We start from the raw sequence: 23,122 nt of genomic DNA on the forward strand, positions 1-23,122 counted from the left end.
GTCGTACCTACTGCACACTTCACTGCCGTCACTGTCCTCATACATGTCCTGCACCACCCTCACATACTTCTCTGACACACCTGACTTCCTCGTACAATACCATAACTCCTCTTTTGGCACTCTGTCGTACGCTATGTCACTCTGTCGTACGCACAATGCAATTCCTTCTGTCCTTCTCTATACTTCTCCATCAACATCCTCAAAGCAAATAAGGCATCTGTGGTGCTCTTCCTCGGCATGAAACCATACTGTTGCTCACAGATGGTCTCCTCTTCTCTCAGCCTGGCTTCCACTACTCTTTCCCATAATTTCATGGTGTGACTGATCAACTTAATTCCCCTGTAGTTACTGCAAGACTGCACATCTCCTTTATGCTTAAAGATCGGTACCAGCACACTTCTTCTCCATTCCTCAGGCATCTTCTCACCTTCCAAAATCCTGTTAAACAACCTGGTCAAAAACTCCACTGCCATCTCTCCTAAACATCTCCACGCTTCTACCGGTATGTCATCTGGTCCAACCGACTTTCCACTCTTCATCCTCTTAATCGCTGCTCTCACTTCCTCCTTACTAATCCTATCTACATCCTGCTTCACCAACTCCACATCGTCCAACCTTCTCTCTCTCTGATTTTCCCCATTCATCAGCTGCTCAAAATACTCCCTCCACCTTCTCAACACACTCTCCTCACTAGTCAACACATTTCCCTCTCCATCCTTTATTGCTCTAACTTGCAGTACATCCTTCCCAGCTCGGTCCCTCTGCCTGGCCAATCGGTATAAATCCTTTTCTCCTTCCTTAGTGTCCAACCTCTCATACAGCTTCTCATATGCCTTATCCTTGGCTTTCGCCACATCCCTCTTTACCTGCTGCCGCATCTCCTTGTACTCCTACCTACTTTTCTCATCACTCTGTCTATCCCACTTCTGTTTTGCCAACCTCTTTCTCCTTATGCTCTCCTGCACTTCCTTATTCCACCACCACGTCTCCTTGTCTTGCTTTCTATTTCCAGATGTCACACCAAGTACTTTTCTAGCTGCCTCTCTCATCACTCCTGCAGTAGTCGCCCAATCATCCAGCACCTCTTCAACACCACCGAGCCTCTGTCTGACCTCTTCCCTAAACCTCACACTACACTCTTCCTCCTTAAGTTTCCACCATCTTATTCTTCTTTCAGTCCTCACTCTCCTCCTCTTCTTCTTCGCCTCCAAAACCATCCTACAGATCACCATCCGATGCTGTCTAGCTACACTGTCCCCTGCCAACACCTTACAGTCTCCAATCTCCTTCAGGTTGCATCTCCTGGATAGCACCAAGTCCACCTGTGTGCACCTTCCTCCACTCTTATACGTCACCCTATGATCCTCCTTCTTCTTAAAATAAGTGTTCACCACTGCCATTTCCATCCTTTTAGCAAAATCCACCACCATCTGCCCTTCCACATTCCTCTCCTTAAAACCATACCTACCATCACCTCCTCATCACCTCTGTTCCCTTCACCTACATGCCCATTAAAGTCTGCCCCAATCACCAATCGTTCTTTCCTAGGTACACCATCTACCACTTCATCTAATTCACTCCAGAATTTTTCCTTCTCCTCCATCTCACAGCCAACTTGTGGAGCATAGGCACTGATGACATTTATCATCCCTTCAACTTCCACCTTCACGATCATCACCCTATCAGAAACTCTCTTCACCTCCACTACACTCTTACTGTACTCTTCCTTCAGAATCACCCCTACACCATTTTGCGATGCTTTGCTGATTCACGTCCAGTAGAAAATGAACGAATCGCTCTTTAAACGACTCGTTCTTCTGAGTCACATTAAATACTTAAATTAAATGAACGACTCGTCACTACTGATTTATAGTTCAGAGGGTTTACATGCACATTGACACGTGAGATTCTGTTAATCAGATGAGACCAAAACAGCTTCGAGTGTAGACAGTTAAAGGAAATGTGTTGAGTGGTTTTAATATTTTCAGAATCTTGGCAAGAGATTTTCCTCTGTATTACATCTAATCTACAGAAATTTCAATGGATACAAGTTACTTAATTGAATTGAATTTTTAAAAGAGGGGTAACATCTCTCATAATCAAAATCTTAAATATAATGAAGTTTGTGTAGATTTGGGTAAAATTTTATGAAAATGTTTCTTATAGCATGAGGTGAGTGTCACAGAATAGGAGAAAAGATTCCTTTGAGCAATAAAATCATGCTTTTAGCAAAATGTATAACTAAGAAACTCTTTAGGATGACCTACAAATGACCTAAAATCCATATTTTAATCAGAAAACTATTGAACCTTGTGCTTGTAAAATAGTCATTAAGATGTAAAATCATTGTTCCAAATAATCTTGAGTGCTGAAATTGTTCACTCTGAATTCAGACATTTCTATTGTACATTTGACAGTTAGAGCCCTGTAGGAGAGGGTGTGTTCCTCCAGATTAAATATAGACTGTTGGTATTAAATACTCAGATACGGGTATTTATTTAAAAAATCCGAGTGAAGTTGGTCTGTTGCACACTTGTGCTAGTCAAAGTCCCGACCAAAGTTACTTTATTGGAAGCTCTATAGAAAGCCATCTGGCTCACATCTTGGCCTTGTACAGCTGAAACTAGAGTTAATAATAAATGCTGACAACCAGAAAGAGTTACTAAAAGATCTCCAAATAAAATGCCTAGCAGTTGCTTTGTGGGTTAAGGAGGATTAGGGCCTTGAGCAAGGGTGCAAAAGTTGCTGCAATGCTTCTTGAACCCTATAACCTTACAATCAGTAACCCAGAGGTAACCCTTTGGCCACCACAAATTACTGAAGGCCATGCAGATACACACAAATAGACCAAGTTTCTCAAAGTAAAAAAGCTTTTATTTTGCACAGATTTACACTTAATCATATTGAGGTGAGGAACTCTGGGTAAAGATCACTTCACCACTAGACACTATTCCTGATGTGCGAGAAGAGCCTTCTTCTGCTGCAGCTTCTCTTCCTGAGGGAGAAGAAAAAGAAATCAATAAACCAGACATGAGGGAACAACCAGACTGTTAACGAGTCCACCTACTTCTTCTGGAGCACTGTGGTTCACAAGAGTCCTGTGCACTTGGAAGGCAGACAGCTGTACTGCAATGGATGTAGATCTGAAAAGACAAGACAATGAGCTCGTTCCTGTACAAAAGCATAAAGCAGAAAAGAGGAAACGCAAGCCTTTACCGTCTCATGCAGTGGAGCCTTAGCGGTCTCATCCACAAATGTGAACATCTTGAAAACAAAGCGCCTGTAATGGGTAGGGTAGGCAAGTCCAGACGTTTCATTAACTGGTACCAGCTTGGTCAAATAACGGTCATCCGTGTAGGGGCACCTTCAGAATACACCAAATCATTATTTCCTGTCCAGTACAGTCATTAGAATACACAAATTCAAGACAAGAACTTACCCAGTCACCAGAAGGTCCCACTGACGAGAGCTGTAGGGGTTCGGGGAAGCAGTGGCCCAACAGCCGTTCAGAACCAGGACAATATTTGGATCCGTTCTCCCCAAGATGTGCACTTCAACGTACACAGGTTCCCTCAGAATCTTGGTCACAGGATAGTCAGCAACACTGTAGTACGAGTTATAGGCCACTTGTTCTGTTGGGGGAAAGTCAGATTTTGTTGATGCCATGAACACTTGACTCACACCAGCATCCAGACTGAAGTTTCTCACCTTCTGCACAGCCCTTTACTGCACAGTGGCTTTTTCCTAGTCTTAGTTCTACTTGAAGTGGTCCAGAAGCAACAAGAGGCATGGGGTCAGCATTAGCCGAAGGTTCAAAAGTCAAGGCCGCAAAGCCAACACCTGAATATCTACACTGGAAGTAAAGCCTACAAATAAAACAGTCGATCAGTTCAAGTCCTAAAGAAGTCCCCACCACAAGTTTTAGTTAAACCTACTCATAAGTCGTGTCTCTTGTGATGACACCACGGGGTCCAACTCCAACTTCATAGGATGAGAACATCATGTTTTCATAGATCACATAACCAGCTTGAACCTGGACAGAGTAGAGAACAATCTAAGACACAGGAAAGTGACCCATAAATATTTGTGGCAAGAAACTAGAACATACCATCATGATGGTCCCACAAGCAGTGACAGGAAACTGGTAGACGGCAAAAACTGCATTGGAGTCAACAGGACTACAGGGTCCAGTGTTTCCTCCCAGCATGCTGATGGAACTGAGGCTTATCCTGGGAAGGGTTGTATCTCTGGCCACCACCAACACAAACTGGCCATCAAGGGTACACTGGACAGTCACTGGAAACACCAAGAGGAGGAAAAAATCAGTTTCTCATTTCTACCCCATCAAAACTCAGTACTTCAAACATACCAGTTTTCCCATAGTAGCATTGCTGGCCATCAAAACAGCAGTTCAAGGAGTTACACCGAGCAGCCTGTACTCCAGGTTCTCCACAAGGAACCCTTTCGTAGTCCTTCACTTGGCATTGCTGAACAAAGCCAGGCATCTGTGGCTGTAAAGTTGGCTTTGGAAGAACTTGAGGATCATGAAACGGCACCTTCACACCTGGTGGAGCTGCAGGTGAGCTACTCACAAAAGTGACAGCAAGAAGAATGCCGACAAATCCTAAACTTACCCCAGAAGCCACCATTTTTCCTAAACTTACCCCAGAAGCCACCATTTTTCCTAATCTATACACCCCAGTATACTGACTACTAGCAGCAGTTGCCTTTTATTGTGGCTTTTGTCCTAATTGAATCTGGAATCTCCGCCTACTTAACCAGTCATTAATGATCTTCCAGCTGTGTGTCATCAGTAACCTTATTAACCACCGCCTTCTTGGTTTGTTCAGGGAGACGTTAAAATGGAGACTTGTTCGAGTTAATTATCACTTTTTAGTGATAGTTAGTGCAAAGCCAACAGCTGCAAGCCTGAGCGACGACAACCAATCAGAACGAGGGAAGTGAATATTTATTAATTATAGATGCATATGAAATACTAACTTAGAGCAGAAATAGATAGATAGATAGATAGATAGATAGATAGATAGATAGATAGATAGATAGATAGATAGATAGATAGATAGATAGATAACTAACAATATCTCTGTCACATCAAATTTGATTTGTTAAAATGAACTTATTGGAGAAATGATTCTCTATTAATTAAAATATTCTGTAGCTTTCGTTGTCACTGTGATCAAAACGATGAAGAAAGAAAAGAAATACTAAATAAAAGTTGCTCTAATATAATAAATGTTCCTGTGGCTCTGTGACTGTCAGTAGATGTCACATGATACCTTCATTTACACGCTCAAGTTTATTTCTCAGGTTTATTTCTGTTGTTCTAACCCACACAGAGGATTCGTTTTCCTCACTGTGAAGGTTCTACCATGCTTTCAAACAACTTTAACATAATCATGGTTCTACATGTGAAGCAGAAGGTCCTTGAAGAATCGTTCTGGCCAGATGGGGTGTTCTACCCATGCAAAGGTTTCTGTTAGTCAGTGTGAAGGTTCTTCCATGCTTGGAGAGAACTCTACTGACTCCCAACATTATCTTTGTGTGAAGTTTAAGGTTCTCAGAAGGGTCAGTCGGAGGGTCTTCTGATCAACTAGGGCATTTATCCGCTCAAGAATAGGGTTCTTCCACGGAGTCTGAAGATACCTCCACCTGATGCCACCTTCTTCTTCTTTCGGCTGCTCCCAGTAGAGGGCGCCTCATTGGATCATCCGTCTCCATACCCCCTGTCCTCTACATCTGCCTCTTTCACACCAACTACCTGCATGTCTTCCCTCACCACATTCATAAACCTACACACACACACACACACACACACACACACACACACACACACATACACACAGACACACAATTACATTATATATACTGTAAATACACAACTTCCTATCTGCATTTATTTCTCCAGCGACAACATTCATTATTTAGGTTCTCCAGAAATAGAGGGTATAAATGTAGGAAGTGTGTGTGTGTGTGTGTGTGTGTGTGTGTGTGTGTGTGTGTGTGTGTGTGTGTGTGTGAGTGTGTTTCAGTTCCCTAATGTGAACTACAAATCCTTTTCTCCGTCCGTGGAAACTCAAACACGATGATGTTCCTGTACACAAAGCAAACTCCATGAAGATATGGTGTGAAGTGTGAAGCTTGTGAAGATCTCAAGTGTACAAGCTACACAGAGCCTGGACCTGCTCAGCATTCTCACAGCATTCCTACTTATCATCTGTGGTGTAAACTGGAACTGGAGACTCCTTACCTTCTCAAATATTGGTGTCTAATCTGTGTGTGTATGCGTTATGTATTTGGAAGTGTTTTTATGCCAGTGTGACAGCAGTGAAGTGTGCAGGAGGAACGACTGACTGGTTGAAGGTGGAGGTTGGGCTGCATCAAGGATCGGCTCTGAGCCCTTTCATGTTTGCAGTGGGGATGGACAGGTTGACGGACGAGGTCAGACAGGAGTCTCCGTGGACTATGATGTTTGTGGATAATATTGTGATTTGTGGTAAAAGTAGGGAGCAGGTGGAGAAGATCCTGGAGAGGTGGAGGTACACGCTGGAGAGAAGGGGAATGAAAGTCAGTAGGAGTAAGACAGAGTACATGTGTGTGAATGAGAGGAAGGGCAGTGGAGGGGTGCGGTTGCAGGGAGAAGAGGTGGAGAAGGTGGAGGAGTTCAGGTACCTGGGGTCAACAATGTAAAGTAATCGAGAGTGTGTTTGAGAAGTGAAGAAAAGAGTGCAGGCAGGATGTAGTGGGTGGAGAAGAGTGATAGCAGGAGTGATTTGTGATAGAAGAGTATCTGTGAGAGTGAAAGGGAAAGTTTATAGGACTGTGGTGAGACCTGAGATGTTGTATGGATTAGAGACAGTGGCATTGAGTAAAAGACAGGAGGTGGAGCTGGAGGTAGCAGAGCTGAAGATGTTGAGATGTTCGTTGGGAGTGACGACGATGGACATGATTAGAAATGAGTTTATTAGAGGGACAGTGCATGTAGGACGTTTTGGAGACAAGGTGAGGGAGGTGAGATTGAGATGGTTTGGACATGTGCAGAGGAGGGACATGGGGTATATCAGTAGGAGAATGCTGAGGATGGAGCCACCAGGAAGGAGGAAAAGAGGAAGGCCAAGGAGGAGGTTTATGGATGTGGTGAGGGAAGACATGCAGGTAGTTGGTGTGACAGAGGCAGATGTAGAGGACAGGGGGGTATGGAGACAGATGATCTGCAGTGGCGCCCCCTAATGGAAGCAGCCGAATAAAGAAGAAGAAGAATAAAAAGAAGAAGGATAACAGACAGGATTCACACTTTTACTGTATTGTATTAGTGTTCGTTAATTTCCTGCTTCTTCATCCATTTACAGAAATTGTAGTTCCGTGTTTTGCTCTGTTTCCAACCGAAGGTTCACGAGATTCACCAGAGAGCGATCACTGGTTGATCTGATGCTGTACACTCGCCTTCATCAAATAGAGACACGTTTACAAACAAATAAAAGTTTAATAGAAATTTAAACTCAACAGATTTTGACAACTTGTTTAACCATTTTACATTCAAGATGTTTTTGGGGGTTTAAACTATTCAGATGAGACTCAGTATAACATGACACGTCAAGTCAAGTTTATTTCTATAGCGCTTTTCACAACACACATTGTCTCAAAGCAGCTTTACAGAATTTAACAGTGAAGGTGAATGGTGTGTATTTATCCCTGATGAGCAGCCGTGGAGACTGTGGCAAGGACAATCTCTTTTAGATGTTATGAGGAAGAAACCTTTAGAGGAACCAGACTCAAAAGCAGAACCTCATCTTAATTACATTACTGATAATGTAGGAAACAGCAGACACTTGTACACTTGTTTCTTACAAACATCTAAACCACTGCGCTACTCCTCCACCTAATTTACTTTTATTTAAGGTATTTTGTGTTTCCTTCAGCAGAAGTGTGGAGAAGTGAGATCATTACACCAAGGAAGTAAACACTGGAGGAACTGATGCTGATGGAGTTGCAGGTATTATTTCATTCTTCACTTTATTGTACATGATCCATGTTAATGATGGGGTGTGGCTTTGGTAACTGATTTGCACATGGGGAAGTTATGAAACCTTTAAAAAAAAAAAAAAAAAAAAAAAAAAAAAACTAAATTAAGTAATTCTGGAAATATTTTCAGTCAGTGTAGGAGACTGTTGACATTAACTACAGTCCAATTCATCCTCAATGCTCCCGTTCCCACTCCGGAATTTCACGGATCCCCAGACCATAGGTGAGAAACATCTCCAGCTGCACAGAGTCGCCTCCAATCATTAAGAGAACATCATCCAGAGGCAGACCAGGATGAAGCCTCGACTTGAACACTGAGACTGTGTCTGAGTCCCGAACACTGATTGGAAGGTTGTTCCATAACTGTGGGGTTTATAAGAGAAACATCTGCCCCCTGCTGGAGTCTTCATTATTTGAGGTACCAACAAATAGCCTCCACCTTTTGATCTAAGTAGGCGTGGAGGATCATACTGGTACAGAAGTTCACTCAGATACTCCGGCGTGAGAGCGTTAAGTGCTTTATACGTCAGTAGTAGTATTTTATAATCAGTGTGAGATGTAATTGGGAGCAGTGTAGATGATTAAAACAGGGCTGATGTGATCATATGTTCTAGATCTAGTGAGGACTCTTGCTGCTGCATTCTGAACTAACTGAAGCTTATTTCTGCACTTACTCCAACACCCAGACAGTAAAGCGTTACAGTAGTCTAATCTAGAAGTAGCAAAAGCATCTACTAGTTTTTTCTGCATCCTGTACAGACAGTAAACTTTTCCTTCTTCTTGCAGATATAAAGAGAAAAGCAGTGGGCTTAAGACAGATCCTTGCGGGACACCAAACTTTACCTCAGAGTGTGTGGAGCCCTCACCATTTACATCAACAAACTGATAGTGATCAGCCAAATAAGACCTGAGCCAAAAGAGAGCTGTTCCCTATATTATATATAGTATATATATTATGATCAATGGTGTGAAAAGCTGCACTGAGGTCAAGCAAAACAAGTAAAGAGACAAAACCCTGATCAGAGGCCAATAACAGTTGATTTCATAAATGTTCTTCCTCAGTAGATGTGAGCAAACCTGCTGTGCTACAAGCTTTTCTAGAATCTTGGAGATAAAGGGGAGGTTTGATATTGGACTGTAGTTGGACAGCTGACAGGGTGAAGGTCAGGTTTCTTAATTAGGGGGTTGATAACTGCAGTTTGAAGGATTTAGGTACAAAACCAGTGCTAATGGAAGAGTTTATTATTTTAAATCAGGTTCATTTCCCTCTGGAATGATCTGTTTGTGGAAACTTGTAGGCGAGGGATCGAGAATGCAGGTTGATGATTTTGATGAGGAAATAAATGAAATGAAGTCGTTTTCTTGAATAGGAGTAAAACTTTGTAATTGATGGTCTGTTATAATGACACTGCTGTCTACAGGGTTATTTATAAAATAGTCTGGATTCATTTTAATGGTCTGGATTTCTTGCCTGATGTTTTTAACTTTATTATTAAAAAGTTGATGAAATCATTACTTCCTATTGATGGTGTGCATGTGAGTGCAGTGCTTTTATTTCCTGTTCATTTTTCTGCAGTACAGAGACCTGCTTTCGGACACTAAATATAGCTTTATAGATATAGCAAAATAGCTGTGACTCCGCCTCCTCTGCCATTTAAACGGGGCTGAATGATACATCTGAATGATCAGCTCATGTGTGGTATAGATTAAATTGAGCTCATTATCATTACAGGGGTGCTAATACTTTTGAGCACTCAATACCCCCACCTTCCTGTTTCCTTCTGTTGAAACTAATGAAAACTATCAAATACGGTAAGCAGCACAATGAGGATGTTCAGGTCACGGGTATTATTGCGTATTGTATTTATTTAAAACTAATTCTAACACACACACACACACACACACACACAGAACACGGATTCAAACCCAAAACCTCCTGGGTACTGAATCTCAGTCCTGGAATATGACCTCAGAACCTCATGGCTGCAGCTTTTCTAACAGATTTGAATCCTTACTTTTACACCAGTTACTGAAAGGGAATGGAACACACGTCCACGTGGCAGCAGGATTCGTGTTTAAAGAGGATCGGCGGCGGGCACTGTGGACGCTGAGGGCGTTGTCATGGCGATGTCGGGCAGCAAGCGGCAGCTGGTGATAATGTCGATTTTGTCGCACACGGCTCGGAGGTCGTCCATGGCGACACGGACAGCGTGCGAGGCGGCGATGATGACGCTCTGGGAGTGGCTCAGGTGAGACGTGGCAGCTTTGACGTCTCTGGTGGCCGCGTGATAAACCTGCCGGACGCTCTGACTCACGTCGGCACACAGACGTGCGTTACTCTCCTGCAGTTTCTGCTGCAGCAGCGAGTTAACGTGACTGCCGGGTGCAGACGCAGACGTATGCACGGGCGAGGTCGGGCTCTGCCGAGTGACGGACGCGTCGTCATGACGATCGACACTCAGAGGGGGCAGATGGTGCAGGAAGGCGGTGGGTTTTACTTCCTCGTCCTCGCTTTCCGTCTCCGAGGCTTCACCCGGAACCGTGAGTCCAGACGACGTGTAGAGTTCCTGATCCGAGTCCGACTCGGACGCCTCGCCTTCCACCACCACCTGTGACTTCCTGTCGGCCATGACTCTGAAAAACCACAACATGCAGCTGTGAATTCATCTGAGGAGGGCTTTATTTATTTATTTATATCCATAAACAATTATTTCTACATGTGTGCATTTATTTCTTAATTTACTGATCAACAAAAATATATCTTTTTTTATTTATATATATTTAAAGTACATTTTTATAAAAAAATTTCACATTCACACGTTTTAGCGCCAGATAAACGGGCTGTTCTCTTTTAATTAGCCGCAAATAACAGATTAAACATATCAAATGTTAATAAAAATACGACTTAAATAATATTTATTTATAATATAAAACAACAACAGATATACTGTATAAAGGCGGAAAAATCCTCTCTATTTACTCACATTCAGACTTCCGGAGCTGCGACCACGATCATGTGACCGATGTGACGCGTAAATCCTGCGACGGGCATCGCGTCACGTGATGTTCCCTTCGCTGTAGAAGTTAACATAGGACGTTTTTGTTTGTAGTTGTTAGTTTATAGTTATTGTTGCGTTTTGACGCGTTTAACGCTTTTTTACTGCGTCGAAACGCAATCACTCGGTCACTAATCTCTCATCTAAAGCGCACAGCAGATCAGATCACTGTTCAGTGGGGGAACAGAGGTGGAAAAATGAGAGCGGATTGGGACGCTGACGTCAATATCCTGCGACATAGTGACTGTCTAGGACCATTTATTTATTCATTTATTTATTTGTCGTTTGCTTCTTTTTTGTTGTTGATATTTTAAAACAAACAAAAGAAAATGTACAATTACAATTAACAGACATAAAGCATTATAAGATATATTCAGTTTATATCAGTTTAATAAAAACAATAATAAAACAATAATAATATGTGGCAATAAATCTGGGTTATAAAAGACTTTGAGGCTTCCAGCTGAAGAATTTGGTTAATGTAATAAAGAGCTTTATCACATGTAAGAGTACAGAAGAATGAAGCAATAATTGTAAGTTCATTTACAGAGTGAGAAAAGGAAAAGGAAATTGTCAATGGTAAATGTTTAATCAATAAATAAAGAATCTAGTGAAGGTTGTTAAGTAATTTTGCGTATAATCCTTTTTTAAACACATTAAACTGAACTGGTTTCTAGTATTATGAAGATCGGGTCATTTTAGTGAATCGATTTTTGGATCTCGTTCATCAAAATTAACTTTTTTTTATAATTTAATTTCGTCTCTTAATCACCTTCATAGCGTTTATGGGAGTCACGTGATAAAAGAGCATACAGGCCGGATTAGAAGAGTCGAGAGATGAACTAAATTCTGTTTCCTGTACATAACCTGTGGAGATTTTGCGATGCTTTGCTGATTCACGTCCAGTAGAAAATGAACGAATCGCTCTTTAAACGACTCGTTCTTCTGAGTCACATTAAATACTTAAATTAAATGAACGACTCGTCACTACTGATTTATAGTTCAGAGGGTTTACATGCACATTGACACGTGAGATTCTGTTAATCAGATGAGACCAAAACAGCTTCGAGTGTAGACAGTTAAAGGAAATGTGTTGAGTGGTTTTAATATTTTCAGAATCTTGGCAAGAGATTTTCCTCTGTATTACATTTAATCTACAGAAATTTCAATGGATACAAGTTACTTAATTGAAGCTTTTCCTTTTGGAAAATTAAAAGAGGGGTAACATCTCTCATAATCAAAATCTTAAATATAATGAAGTTTGTGTAGATTTGGGTAAAATTTTATGAAAATGTTTCTTATAGCATGAGGTGAGTGTCACAGAATAGGAGAAAAGATTCCTTTGAGCAATAAAATCATGCTTTTAGCAAAATGTATAACTAAGAAACTCTTTAGGATGACCTACAAATGACCTAAAATCCATATTTTAGTCAGAAAACTATTGAACCTTGTGCTTGTAAAATAGTCATTAAGATGTAAAATCATTGTTCCAAATAATCTTGAGTGCTAAAATTGTTCACTCTGAATTCAGACATTTCTATTGTACATTTGACAGTTAGAGCCCTGTAGGAGAGGGTGTGTTTTCCTCCAGATTAAATATAGACTGTTGGTATTAAATACTCAGATACGGGTATTTATTTAAAAAATCCGAGTGAAGTTGGTCTGTTGCACACTTGTGCTAGTCAAAGTCCCGACCAAAGTTACTTTATTGGAAGCTCTATAGAAAGCCATCTGGCTCACATCTTGGCCTTGTACAGCTGAAACTAGAGTTAATAAATGCTGACAACCAGAAAGAGTTACTAAAAGATCTCCAAATAAAATGCCTAGCAGTTGCTTTGTGGGTTAAGGAGGATTAGGGCCTTGAGCAAGGGTGCAAAAGTTGCTGCAATGCTTCTTGAACCCTATAACCTTACAATCAGTAACCCAGAGGTAACCCTTTGGCCACCACAAATTACTGAAGGCCATGCAGATACACACAAATAGACCAAGTTTCTCAAAGTAAAAAAGCTTTTATTTTGCACAGATTTACACTTAATCATATTGAGGTGAGGAACTCTGGGTAAAGATCACTTCACCACTAGACACTATTCCTGATGTGCGAGAAGAGCCTTCTTCTGCTGCAGCTTCTCTTCCTGAGGGAGAAGAAAAAGAAATCAATAAACCAGACATGAGGGAACAACCAGACTGTTAACGAGTCCACCTACTTCTTCTGGAGCACTGTGGTTCACAAGAGTCCTGTGCACTTGGAAGGCAGACAGCTGTACTGCAATGGATGTAGATCTGAAAAGACAAGACAATGAGCTCGTTCCTGTACAAAAGCATAAAGCAGAAAAGAGGAAACGCAAGCCTTTACCGTCTCATGCAGTGGAGCCTTAGCGGTCTCATCCACAAATGTGAACATCTTGAAAACAAAGCGCCTGTAATGGGTAGGGTAGGCAAGTCCAGACGTTTCATTAACTGGTACCAGCTTGGTCAAATAACGGTCATCCGTGTAGGGGCACCTTCAGAATACACCAAATCATTATTTCCTGTCCAGTACAGTCATTAGAATACAAATTCAAGACAAGAACTTACCCAGTCACCAGAAGGTCCCACTGACGAGAGCTGTAGGGGTTCGGGGAAGCAGTGGCCCAACAGCCGTTCAGAACCAGGACAATATTTGGATCCGTTCTCCCCAAGATGTGCACTTCAACGTACACAGGTTCCCTCAGAATCTTGGTCACAGGATAGTCAGCAACACTGTAGTACGAGTTATAGGCCACTTGTTCTGTTGGGGGAAAGTCAGATTTTGTTGATGCCATGAACACTTGACTCACACCAGCATCCAGACTGAAGTTTCTCACCTTCTGCACAGCCCTTTACTGCACAGTGGCTTTTTCCTAGTCTTAGTTCTACTTGAAGTGGTCCAGAAGCAACAAGAGGCATGGGGTCAGCATTAGCCGAAGGTTCAAAAGTCAAGGCCGCAAAGCCAACACCTGAATATCTACACTGGAAGTAAAGCCTACAAATAAAACAGTCGATCAGTTCAAGTCCTAAAGAAGTCCCCACCACAAGTTTTAGTTGAACCTACTCATAAGTCGTGTCTCTTGTGATGACACCACGGGGTCCAACTCCAACTTCATAGGATGAGAACATCATGTTTTCATAGATCACATAACCAGCTTGAGCCTGGACAGAGTGGAGAACAATCTAAGACACAGGAAAGTGACCCATAAATATTTGTGGCAAGAAACTAGAACATACCATCATGATGGTCCCACAAGCAGTGACAGGAAACTGGTAGACGGCAAAAACTGCATTGGAGTCAACAGGACTACAGGGTCCAGTGTTTCCTCCCAGCATGCTGATGGAACTGAGGCTTATCCTGGGAAGGGTTGTATCTCTGGCCACCACCAACACAAACTGGCCATCAAGGGTACACTGGACAGTCACTGGAAACACCAAGAAGAGGAAAAAAACAGTTTCTCATTTCTACCCACAATCAAAACTCAGTACTTCAAACATACCAGTTTTCCCATAGTAGCATTGCTGGCCATCAAAACAGCAGTTCAAGGAGTTACACCGAGCAGCCTGTACTCCAGGTTCTCCACAAGGAACCCTTTCGTAGTCCTTCACTTGGCATTGCTGAACAAAGCCAGGCATCTGTGGCTGTAAAGTTGGCTTTGGAAGAACTTGAGGATCATGAAACGGCACCTTCACACCTGGTGGAGCTGCAGGTGAGCTACTCACAAAAGTGACAGCAAGAAGAATGCCGACAAATCCTAAACTTACCCCAGAAGCCACCATTTTTCCTAAACTTACCCCAGAAGCCACCATTTTTCCTAAACTATACACCCCAGTATACTGACTACTAGCAGCAGTTGCCTTTTATTGTGGCTTTTGTCCTAATTGAATCTGGAATCTCCGCCTACTTAACCAGTCATTAATGATCTTCCAGCTGTGTGTCATCAGTAACCTTATTAACCACCGCCTTCTTGGTTTGTTCAGGGAGACGTTAAAATGGAGACTTGTTCGAGTTAATTATCACTTTTTAGTGATAGTTAGTGCAAAGCCAACAGCTGCAAGCCTGAGCGACGACAACCAATCAGAACGAGGGAAGTGAATATTTATTAATTATAGATGCATATGAAATACTAACTTAGAGCAGAAATAGATAGATAGATAGATAGATAGATAGATAGATAGATAGATAGATAGATAGATAGATAGATAGATAGATAGATAGATAGATAGATAGCAATATCTCTGTCACATCAAATTTGATTTGTTAAAATGAACTTATTGGAGAAATGATTCTCTATTAATTAAAATATTCTGTAGCTTTCGTTGTCACTGTGATCAAAACGATGAAGAAAGAAAAGAAATACTAAATAAAAGTTGCTCTAATATAATAAATGTTCCTGTGGCTCTGTGACTGTCAGTAGATGTCACATGATACCTTCATTTACACGCTCAAGTTTATTTCTCAGGTTTATTTCTGTTGTTCTAACCCACACAGAGGATTCGTTTTTCCTCACTGTGAAGGTTCTACCATGCTTTCAAACAACTTAAACATAATCATGGTTCTACATGTGAAGCAGAAGGTCCTCAAAGAATCGTTCTTCCATGCTAGGAGAGAACTCTACTGACTCCCAACATTATCTTTGTGTGAAGTTTAAGGTTCTCAGAAGGGTTAGTCGGAGGGTTTTCTGATCAACCAGGGCATTTTCCCGCTCAAGATTAGGGTTCTTCCACAGAGTCTGAAGATACCTCCACCTGATGCCACCTTGTCCTTCGTTCGGCTGCTCCCATTAGGGGCGCCACAGCAGATCATCCTGGTGTCTCCATCCTCAGCATTCTCCTACTGATATACATCATGTCCCTCCTCTGCACATGTCCAAACCATCTCAATCTCACCTCCCTCACCTTGTCTCCAAAACGTCCTACATGCGCTGTCCCTCTAATAAACTAATTTCTAATCCTGTCCATCCTCATCACTTCCAACAAACTTCTTCAGCTCTGCTACCTCCAGCTTCACCTCCAGTCTTTTACTCAATGCCACTGTCTCTAATCCATACAACATCTCAGGTCTCACCACAGTCCTATAAACTTTCCCTTTTACTCTCACAGATACTCTTCTATCACTAATCACTCCAGCTATCACTCTTCTCCACCCACTCCACCCTGCCTGCACTCTTTTCTTCACATCTCCAACACACTCTCCATTACAATGTTCTTTTGGGGAGGGTTTTTCCAAAAAAATTTTCCCAAAGCTGATGGTTCTTCTAGTCAAGCCCTCGTCTACTGAGTGTTTCTGAACTGATCTAAACATCGATCTTTCTTCTTATAAATCACGTTGGATTTTTTTAGTCATCAAACTCTGCCTCAGTTTATTTCAGAAGGCCAGAGGATTAATTGTGTGTGTGTGTGTGTGTGTGTGTGTGTGTGTGTGTGTGTGTGTGTGTGTGTGTGTGTGTGTGTGTAATCTGTCAAGACCTTTGGACCAGTTGCTCATTGACAGATTGTAGAAATATTAATGCTCAAATCTACACACACCATCATACACACTGGAGAAGTCATGTATCATCTACTGCTAGAATGAAGGAACATTAATATGGATGGTTTCAGGAGATTGAGGGCAGGTTGGTGTTTTCCCACCACACTGTTGTGTGTTTATGGATTTTTCAGCTCAGTGAAACCAATAGAACCGTTTCTCATCAGCTACATGACCGGACCTGATAAAAACCTCACCATCGAGCAGGTACTTCATAATTAACATTGTTAGCATCGGGCTGAGGTTAGCAAACTGGTTGTTCGGTTGTGGATCTCATTTAAACCCTAAAATAACGAAAACAAGACCAAGAAAACCAAATAATAAAGAATGGACAGGATATCGTGGCCGTACCGTGGTGGTAAGTCTGTTGGCATCTCCCTCAGAAGGTGGATGATCTGGTAGATCTGAAGTTGCCATAAACTCCGAGTGTCCCGTCTTAACTTTCCTGTGACACTTTATGTGTTTTGGGGGTCACATTGGTGTACAAGTGTGTACATTTCTGTTTATCAGTCCCACCAGTGCAACATGACCACAATCACCTGCGTGATGTAATGTGTTATTGTGTTATCAAGTTGCTGTACTGTCACTTTACAATCTGTGCACAAAAAGGGCAAAGGCATTCGGGCAAGAACAAAAAGAACATCTCAAATGTCCTCGCACATCTTTTCTAAACGGGGTTGTAGTCTTCATGCTGCTACTCTCAGGTCATGTTCATCGTTGAACTGGGATCTGTACTTTGTTTTTAGTCCTGCAACATCTGAAAATCCAATCTCACAGAGATCAGACGTGGAAAAAGGAACAAGATAGGCTTTAACAGATTTGCTTTTAGGCTGCTTTTTGGTGGATCGGTCCTACCATCGAACTTGTTTTTGTCTGCTTTTGTTGAATTGCCTGTTTTTTTGTGATCCATATCACAAATGTATCCATCTGTTAAAGTGAGTTCATTGGTCTACTGCGGTTTCCTGCTGCCAGTAAGCTGTTCCACTTTTTCCACCAGGTACCCTAACAGACGTATACTTTTACTTGCATTAATGACATGTGTATTTGTTTGTATTTGCTTTGAGTGTTTGAACTTTATTTTTAATAGAGAAAATCATTAGTAAAGGTTAATGAAGAACACCCCCCCCACACACACCCACACACACACACACACACACACAAAAATCTAAATCCTGCCGTTCATTGTGCCCCACCTGTCCTGCCTTTATTTCCCTTTGTTTCGCACTCACCTTTATTTCACACTTTGAGAACCACTGTCTTAGCTGAAATAAGTAATGTAGGAACCACAGAATCATTGGTGGTCAGGAGCAGACCAGGACTAGGGATGAGGTTAGTAATTGTAGAAGAATCAGGGCCAAAGGCCAACATGGGGACAACGATAAGAGCCAGGAGCTGGCTGAGAAGATAAGGATCAGGACAGACTGGCATTTGTAATGAGGATAGGTGCCAGGGACCACCATTGGGGACAAGAGTCAAGGCCAGTAGTAAAAAAAAATAGCAGACAAGGGCCAGAAAGCAGAAAAGAACTGATATGGAAGAGAGGAATCAGGGATTGATATGGTGTACAAGGTTCAGGGACATGGACCCTCACCCTCTGGAGACAAGGATTGGTGGAGCTGATATGAATCAGGGCTGGGTACCAACATAGGGACCAGGGGAATACACACTTTTGGAGAATATTTGGGTGGTTTTGACATGGTATAGAGTGAGGAAGAATTACTGAATAATAAATTATTGAATAATACATTTCTTTTAAATTACAAGCAGATGGCAATTGTTAAATTTGTATTGAAATCCTGACCCTGTGTATCTCCTCTCACCCAGGTGACCAGTCAGATTTTCCCGGTGTGGACGTACTCGTACCTGGCCGTTCTGCTTCCCGTGTTCCTGCTCACAGACTGGCTGCGCTACAAACCCGTGATCGTGGTCCAATGTTGCGCCCTTTTCCTGACCACCGCGTTGTTGCTATGGTTACAGGGTGTTGGGGCGATGCAAGCGATGCAGTTCGTCTACGCCGTGGTGACGGCGTGCGATGTGGCGTACTTCTCCTACATTTACAGCGTGGTGGATTTGCAGTTTTACCTGAAAGCCACGTCGTTCTGTCGCGCCGCTCAGCTCGTCGGCTACACTGTGGGTTCCGTCGCAGGGCAAGTCCTCCTTTCGCTCAAACTCACATCGTACTACTACATCCTCGTGCTCACGTTAGTGCTCATCTCCGTTTCCTTCGTCGCTGCGTTCTTCCTTCCAATGCCCAGCACCAGCATGTTCTTCCATCAAAGTAAACGGCAGGAGAAAGGAGAAGGTCTGAATCAGGTGGAAAGCTGCATGCAGAGCAGAAAGACGGTCGGAGAGGTTATGGAGGATAAGCAGCAGGCGGAGATCTTGGAAGAATCTAGAAAACATGTAGAGAAAACAGGTGAGACTGCAAGGCACTATTTATCTCCATCTAAGTGTTCACATTTATCTCCAATGTCTCTTGTAGGTTGTAGTGAAACGTTGCTGCATCTCTGGTTGGATTTCCGCCGCTGTTTCTCCTCCACTGAGATGCTGATCTGGTCTGTGTGGTGGGCAATGGCGACTTGTGGCTACAACCAGACTGTGAACTATGTTCAAGCTCTGTGGGAGAGCGTGGAGCCCAGCAAGAACGAGACACTCTTTAACGGAGGAGTAGAAGCTCTTTCCAACCTTTGTGGTGAGCATGAATGTTCTATAAGGTGGTATTAAAAGGTTTTCGTGACTTGTTTTGTAACATGCCAACCGATGGCAGGACAAGGTTGCACGCACAGTCAGAGGGAGCACCGACCCTCATAAGTCAACTGGGCAACTTGTGCTATTCTGAGCACGTGCGATTTCATCACGGTCAGCAAGTTATGATTTGAAGGTGGTAGTGTGTGATAAATACAATACTTTCTTGTAAACAGAGCTAGTTAGAAACGTTTTGATAACACCTTGTATTTCTCCACCTACAGCACCAGGAACGTTTTTCTGATTACACATACCTGCGATATTTTGTTCAGGTGCAGCTTCGGCGTATGGTGTTGGATTTACTTCTGTTAATTGGTCTCGTTGGGGTGAACTGGCTCTTGGTTCTCTTTCCGCCCTCAGCAGTGCAGCGCTCTATGTCATGGTTTTCATCCCAAACATCTGGATCTGTTATGGTGGCTACATCGTCTTTAAGAGTCTCTATATGCTGCTCATTACCATTGCCATGTAAGAAGAGTGAATTTCATTCAAACTGATTAATAACCTTTTTTTACTTTTCTGCCACGTTTCTGTAACCAACTGAATTTATAGAGCTGATGGTTCCTGCTGTGTTTGTGTGTTTGTGTGTTTGTGTGTGTGTGTGTGTGTGTGTGTGTGTGTGTGTGTTAGGTTCCAGATTGCTGCTGGTCTGTCGGTGGAGCGATATGCCCTTGTTTTTGGAGTCAACACCTTCACAGCACTCGTTCTGCAGACAATCCTCACATCCATTGTTGTGGACAGTAGAGGACTCGGACTGGACGTCATTACACAGGTGTGGGACGTTACATCCTGTCAAACAAATAAAAATCAAACTGAACAATCGAATGCTAATGATTCTGTCTAGCTGAGGCCGTGTAAACGCCTTGAAAACACAGAAACGGTCGACAAACACGGAGCTTAAACGCAATCTCTAAAGTGGTACCATGTAAAAACGTTGTTTCCGCATCTCAGTGTGGGCCGCGTGTGAAAACGGCTTTTCCGCGTCTCAGTGTGGGCCGCGTGTGAAAACGGCTTTTCCGCGTCTCAGTGTGGGGCGCGTGTGATACCGGTGTGTCCACGTCTCAGTGTGGGCCGCGTGTGAAAACGTTGTTTCCGCGTCTCAGTGTGGGCCGCGTGTGAAAACGGCTTTTCCGCGTCTCAGTGTGGGGCGCGTGTGATACCGGTGTGTCCACGTCTCAGTGTGGGCCGCGTGTGAAAACGTTGTTTCCGCGTCTCAGTGTGGGGCGCGTGTGATACCGGTGTGTCCACGTCGCAGTGTGGGCCGCGTGTGAAAACTGAGGTTTTTAAAGTGCATTTTTAGTCGTTGCCATGACGGTTCAATGAGCCGGAAAGTAAATAAACGCCAGGCGGAAATGACGCGGGTCGATTCATCTGGCAGTTTTGCTCACGCGCAGCGATGTGAATGTTTTCAGACGTTTCGGTGCAGATGAGCGACTTTGGGGAAATGATTGAAAACAAAAGCGTTTTAGACGAAAATGCCGTTTCCAGATTTATTGGGATTGGTGTAGATGCAGCCTGAGGGGAGTAAAAACAACTGGTTCGCTTATTAGGAATAAACAATTATAAGTAACAAACATATTCTTTAAATGTATTATTTTATAAATCCTAATCACTGCTTTTTGTGTGTTAAGCTGCTTTGAGACAATGAATAAAAATGTATTGAATTGAAATTAAATTGAAGAAGACGGTTCACCGGTAAAGAAGCAGATCAGCCCAGACTGCAGTCATGCAGCACGTCTGTGGAGTGAACATTAGTGGAAGTTTAATTTATTTTTATTGTCCAACACTTTTTACAATGAACAGTGTTATAAAGAACTGAGTGTAAGTCCCTCATGAGTGAGCTGTGGTGAAGGAAAAACTCCCTGAGATGGAATAAGGAGGAAGATCTGGGATAAGAGACGACCCACCACACCACCATCAACAAACCTGAGTGAACGTGTGAATGTGAGGAGACGACAGCATCCAAATATTCCAATTCACCAAACACTCCATATCCATGATCCCTCCAGATCTGCTCCTTTACCTCACAAACACCTACTGACTAAACACTCCACTAAATAAATGTGTTCAGCCTCGACTTGAACACTGAGGCTCATCACTCAACTTCTTCTCATACCCTCGTTCATCTTAGTTGATCTAAAAGTGATCGTGATTCCTCAGACCGAGCCACGTTCGTGCTCCATGTCCCAGTTCTGATGCTCACCTGCTTGTTGTAGAAGTTTTCAGTGGTGGACAGAGTTCAGCATTAATACTAACCACCGCATACATGGAACATCGTATAGGACCTGAAGTGTTGGAGATGTTCTGATCTGTTCATCTGCATTTCATAATTTACCCATTGTTAAAGTCTCTGAGGTTTTTACACTCATCCATTTTTCCTGCTTTGATCAACTTTCACCTCCAGCTGTCAGTGGGTTTAATCAGTGGTGTAGAGTAATGAAGTAAATGTCATCATTTCTGTACTGAAGTCGTTTCTTCGTGTATTTGTTCTTTACTGAAGTTCTTTTTCCATTCGGGGAGATGTTTACTGTAACTTCACTACATTTAGTGAAATCAGTTTTTTAATTTCTGAGTGAATAAAAGTGAAACTTGTTTTGATTGGCACGTGGCAGTGGCAGGTTTAGACAACATGCACGTCTTGTCGGATGAATCTGTTTTTTTCCCGCTCATTTGCACGTCACATTATTTATTATATGACGTGACAGTGAATGAACCTGGTCGGGACTCGGAGTGTGAACCCGGGGGTGACGTCACCACAGTAAGGAGAACCCAATCGATATTATGGATGACGAAAAAGGTCCAAACCCTCAGGAGTCCAATTCAGATAAAAGAGGAAAGAAGTAGTGTGAAAACGTGTAAAAGAGAACGTGTGTATGCAGCTCTTACACTGTAGGAGGAAAGTAACAGCTTTTTTCTTCTTTTTATGAGATTTCTTTTAGCTGCAGAACATTAGCATTTATAGTGTGTAGTTTATCATAATGTGTGTAGCAACAAAACAATTCCAACCTTCTGTACCTGGTCCAGGTGGATTGGAGTGAAATTAGTACTGGTTGATTTGGTCCTCTTTATTGAGGTGATGTTCTACAGGTTTTCTGTGATTGTACTAAATAAGTCCTGAGTTCAGTGAGGAGAATCTCCAGTGCAGCTTCAAGACTCATTTAAAAGATGAATATAAGGATGTAGATGTTGTATGTATCTTATGGCTATAATTAGTCAAGGAGTTTATGGTTCTTGGTTCTGAGATTTGGATAAAATGTGCTCAATGACGTGTATTTAATTGTGTAATAAATGCATTTAGGGTGATTTTTCAATAAGTAAGGAAGCTCTCAAAAATGTGAACGTGTATCTACTGATCACCAACATACAGTTCAGCATCAGTTCAACATCAAGCAGAACATTTAGAGAGGAATAAATGATGAAGAAACTCCAGACTCGAACTCACCACAACACACGTGACCTCGTTTACACGTTTTTATTAAAGAAGGTTTTGTGTTCATGATGATTGTAATAGAAATCAATCAGTGTTTGAGTCTTTAATCTCATTCTATTAATAGATCAGTGTGCTGAGAGTCACATTCGAGTCTTTACACAGAAACTGAGGTGATTCAGTGAAGAGTCTTGTGATAAAAATGATAATAGGAACATTAGAGTTATAATAAATCACTACTTTGGATAATTAAATTCATTTGAAGGTAAAAACTTTTGTACTTTTACTCAAGGGAAAGTTTAAAGGGACATTTTTACTGCAGTC

At 42.2% G+C, this 23,122-nt stretch overlaps 4 protein-coding genes across 5 annotated transcripts in view; 1 reads left to right on the forward strand and 3 right to left on the reverse strand.

Moving 5' to 3' along the window:
- Nucleotides 1-2,852: 2,852 nt before the first annotated feature.
- LOC310729632 (zona pellucida sperm-binding protein 4-like) lies at nt 2,853-4,713 on the reverse strand. The gene is made up of 8 exons (XM_083548054.1): nt 4,370-4,713; nt 4,109-4,296; nt 3,936-4,033; nt 3,709-3,866; nt 3,440-3,632; nt 3,217-3,364; nt 3,068-3,143; nt 2,853-2,995 (listed from the first exon to the last, which is right to left on the reverse strand). Exons 1-8 carry the CDS (start codon nt 4,677-4,679, stop codon nt 2,895-2,897), a joined length of 1,272 nt encoding a protein of 423 aa, XP_083404180.1. The 5' UTR covers nt 4,680-4,713; the 3' UTR covers nt 2,853-2,894.
- A 5,241-nt stretch (nt 4,714-9,954) lies between these two features.
- LOC310729705 (biogenesis of lysosome-related organelles complex 1 subunit 3-like) lies at nt 9,955-11,279 on the reverse strand. 2 transcript variants are annotated; one of them, XM_083548181.1, is made up of 2 exons: nt 11,025-11,279; nt 9,955-10,674 (listed from the first exon to the last, which is right to left on the reverse strand). In XM_083548181.1, exon 2 carries the CDS (start codon nt 10,668-10,670, stop codon nt 10,116-10,118), a length of 555 nt encoding a protein of 184 aa, XP_083404307.1. In that variant the 5' UTR covers nt 10,671-10,674; nt 11,025-11,279; the 3' UTR covers nt 9,955-10,115. The 2 variants fall into 2 exon arrangements, with proteins under 2 accessions (XP_083404307.1, XP_083404308.1); XM_083548182.1 differs by lacking the exon at nt 11,025-11,279 and adding an exon at nt 10,860-10,877.
- A 1,806-nt stretch (nt 11,280-13,085) lies between these two features.
- Nucleotides 13,086-14,882, reverse strand: LOC310730519 (zona pellucida sperm-binding protein 4-like; the record flags this gene model as incomplete). The annotated part of the gene is made up of 8 exons (XM_083549542.1): nt 13,086-13,228; nt 13,301-13,376; nt 13,450-13,597; nt 13,671-13,863; nt 13,940-14,097; nt 14,167-14,285; nt 14,340-14,527; nt 14,603-14,882. 8 exons carry the CDS (start codon nt 14,880-14,882, stop codon nt 13,128-13,130), a joined length of 1,263 nt encoding a protein of 420 aa, XP_083405668.1. The 3' UTR covers nt 13,086-13,127.
- A 1,733-nt stretch (nt 14,883-16,615) lies between these two features.
- slc19a3a (solute carrier family 19 member 3a) overlaps nt 16,616-23,122 on the forward strand; it is a 6,981-nt gene continuing 474 nt past the window's right edge. The window contains exons 1-5 of the mRNA XM_083548044.1: nt 16,616-16,836; nt 18,454-19,045; nt 19,112-19,321; nt 19,647-19,839; nt 20,002-20,143. Of these exons, the coding sequence (XP_083404170.1) occupies nt 16,690-16,836; nt 18,454-19,045; nt 19,112-19,321; nt 19,647-19,839; nt 20,002-20,143 (1,284 nt within the window). The 5' untranslated portion in view covers nt 16,616-16,689. The remainder of the gene's footprint in view (nt 16,837-18,453; nt 19,046-19,111; nt 19,322-19,646; nt 19,840-20,001; nt 20,144-23,122) is intronic.

The sequence above is a fragment of the Silurus aristotelis genome (genome assembly GCF_946808225.1).
Source record: "Silurus aristotelis genome assembly, chromosome: 8".
NCBI lineage: Eukaryota > Metazoa > Chordata > Actinopteri > Siluriformes > Siluridae > Silurus > Silurus aristotelis.

What these genes read in the sequence shown, in the direction of transcription:
- LOC310729632 (XM_083548054.1), bottom strand. Translation starts at nt 4,679, where the DNA reads ATGGTGGCTTCTGGGGTAAGTTTAGGAAAAATGGTGGCTTCTGGGGTA. An exon ending in AGGCTCCACTGCATGAGACG is followed by an intron (nt 3,144 to 3,216) that starts GTAAAGGCTTGC and finishes TTGTCTTTTCAG; the next exon opens with ATCTACATCCATTGCAGTAC. An exon ending in ACCACAGTGCTCCAGAAGAA is followed by an intron (nt 2,996 to 3,067) that starts GTAGGTGGACTC and finishes CTTCTCCCTCAG; the next exon opens with GAAGAGAAGCTGCAGCAGAA.
- LOC310729705 (XM_083548181.1), bottom strand. Translation starts at nt 10,670, where the DNA reads ATGGCCGACAGGAAGTCACAGGTGGTGGTGGAAGGCGAGGCGTCCGAG.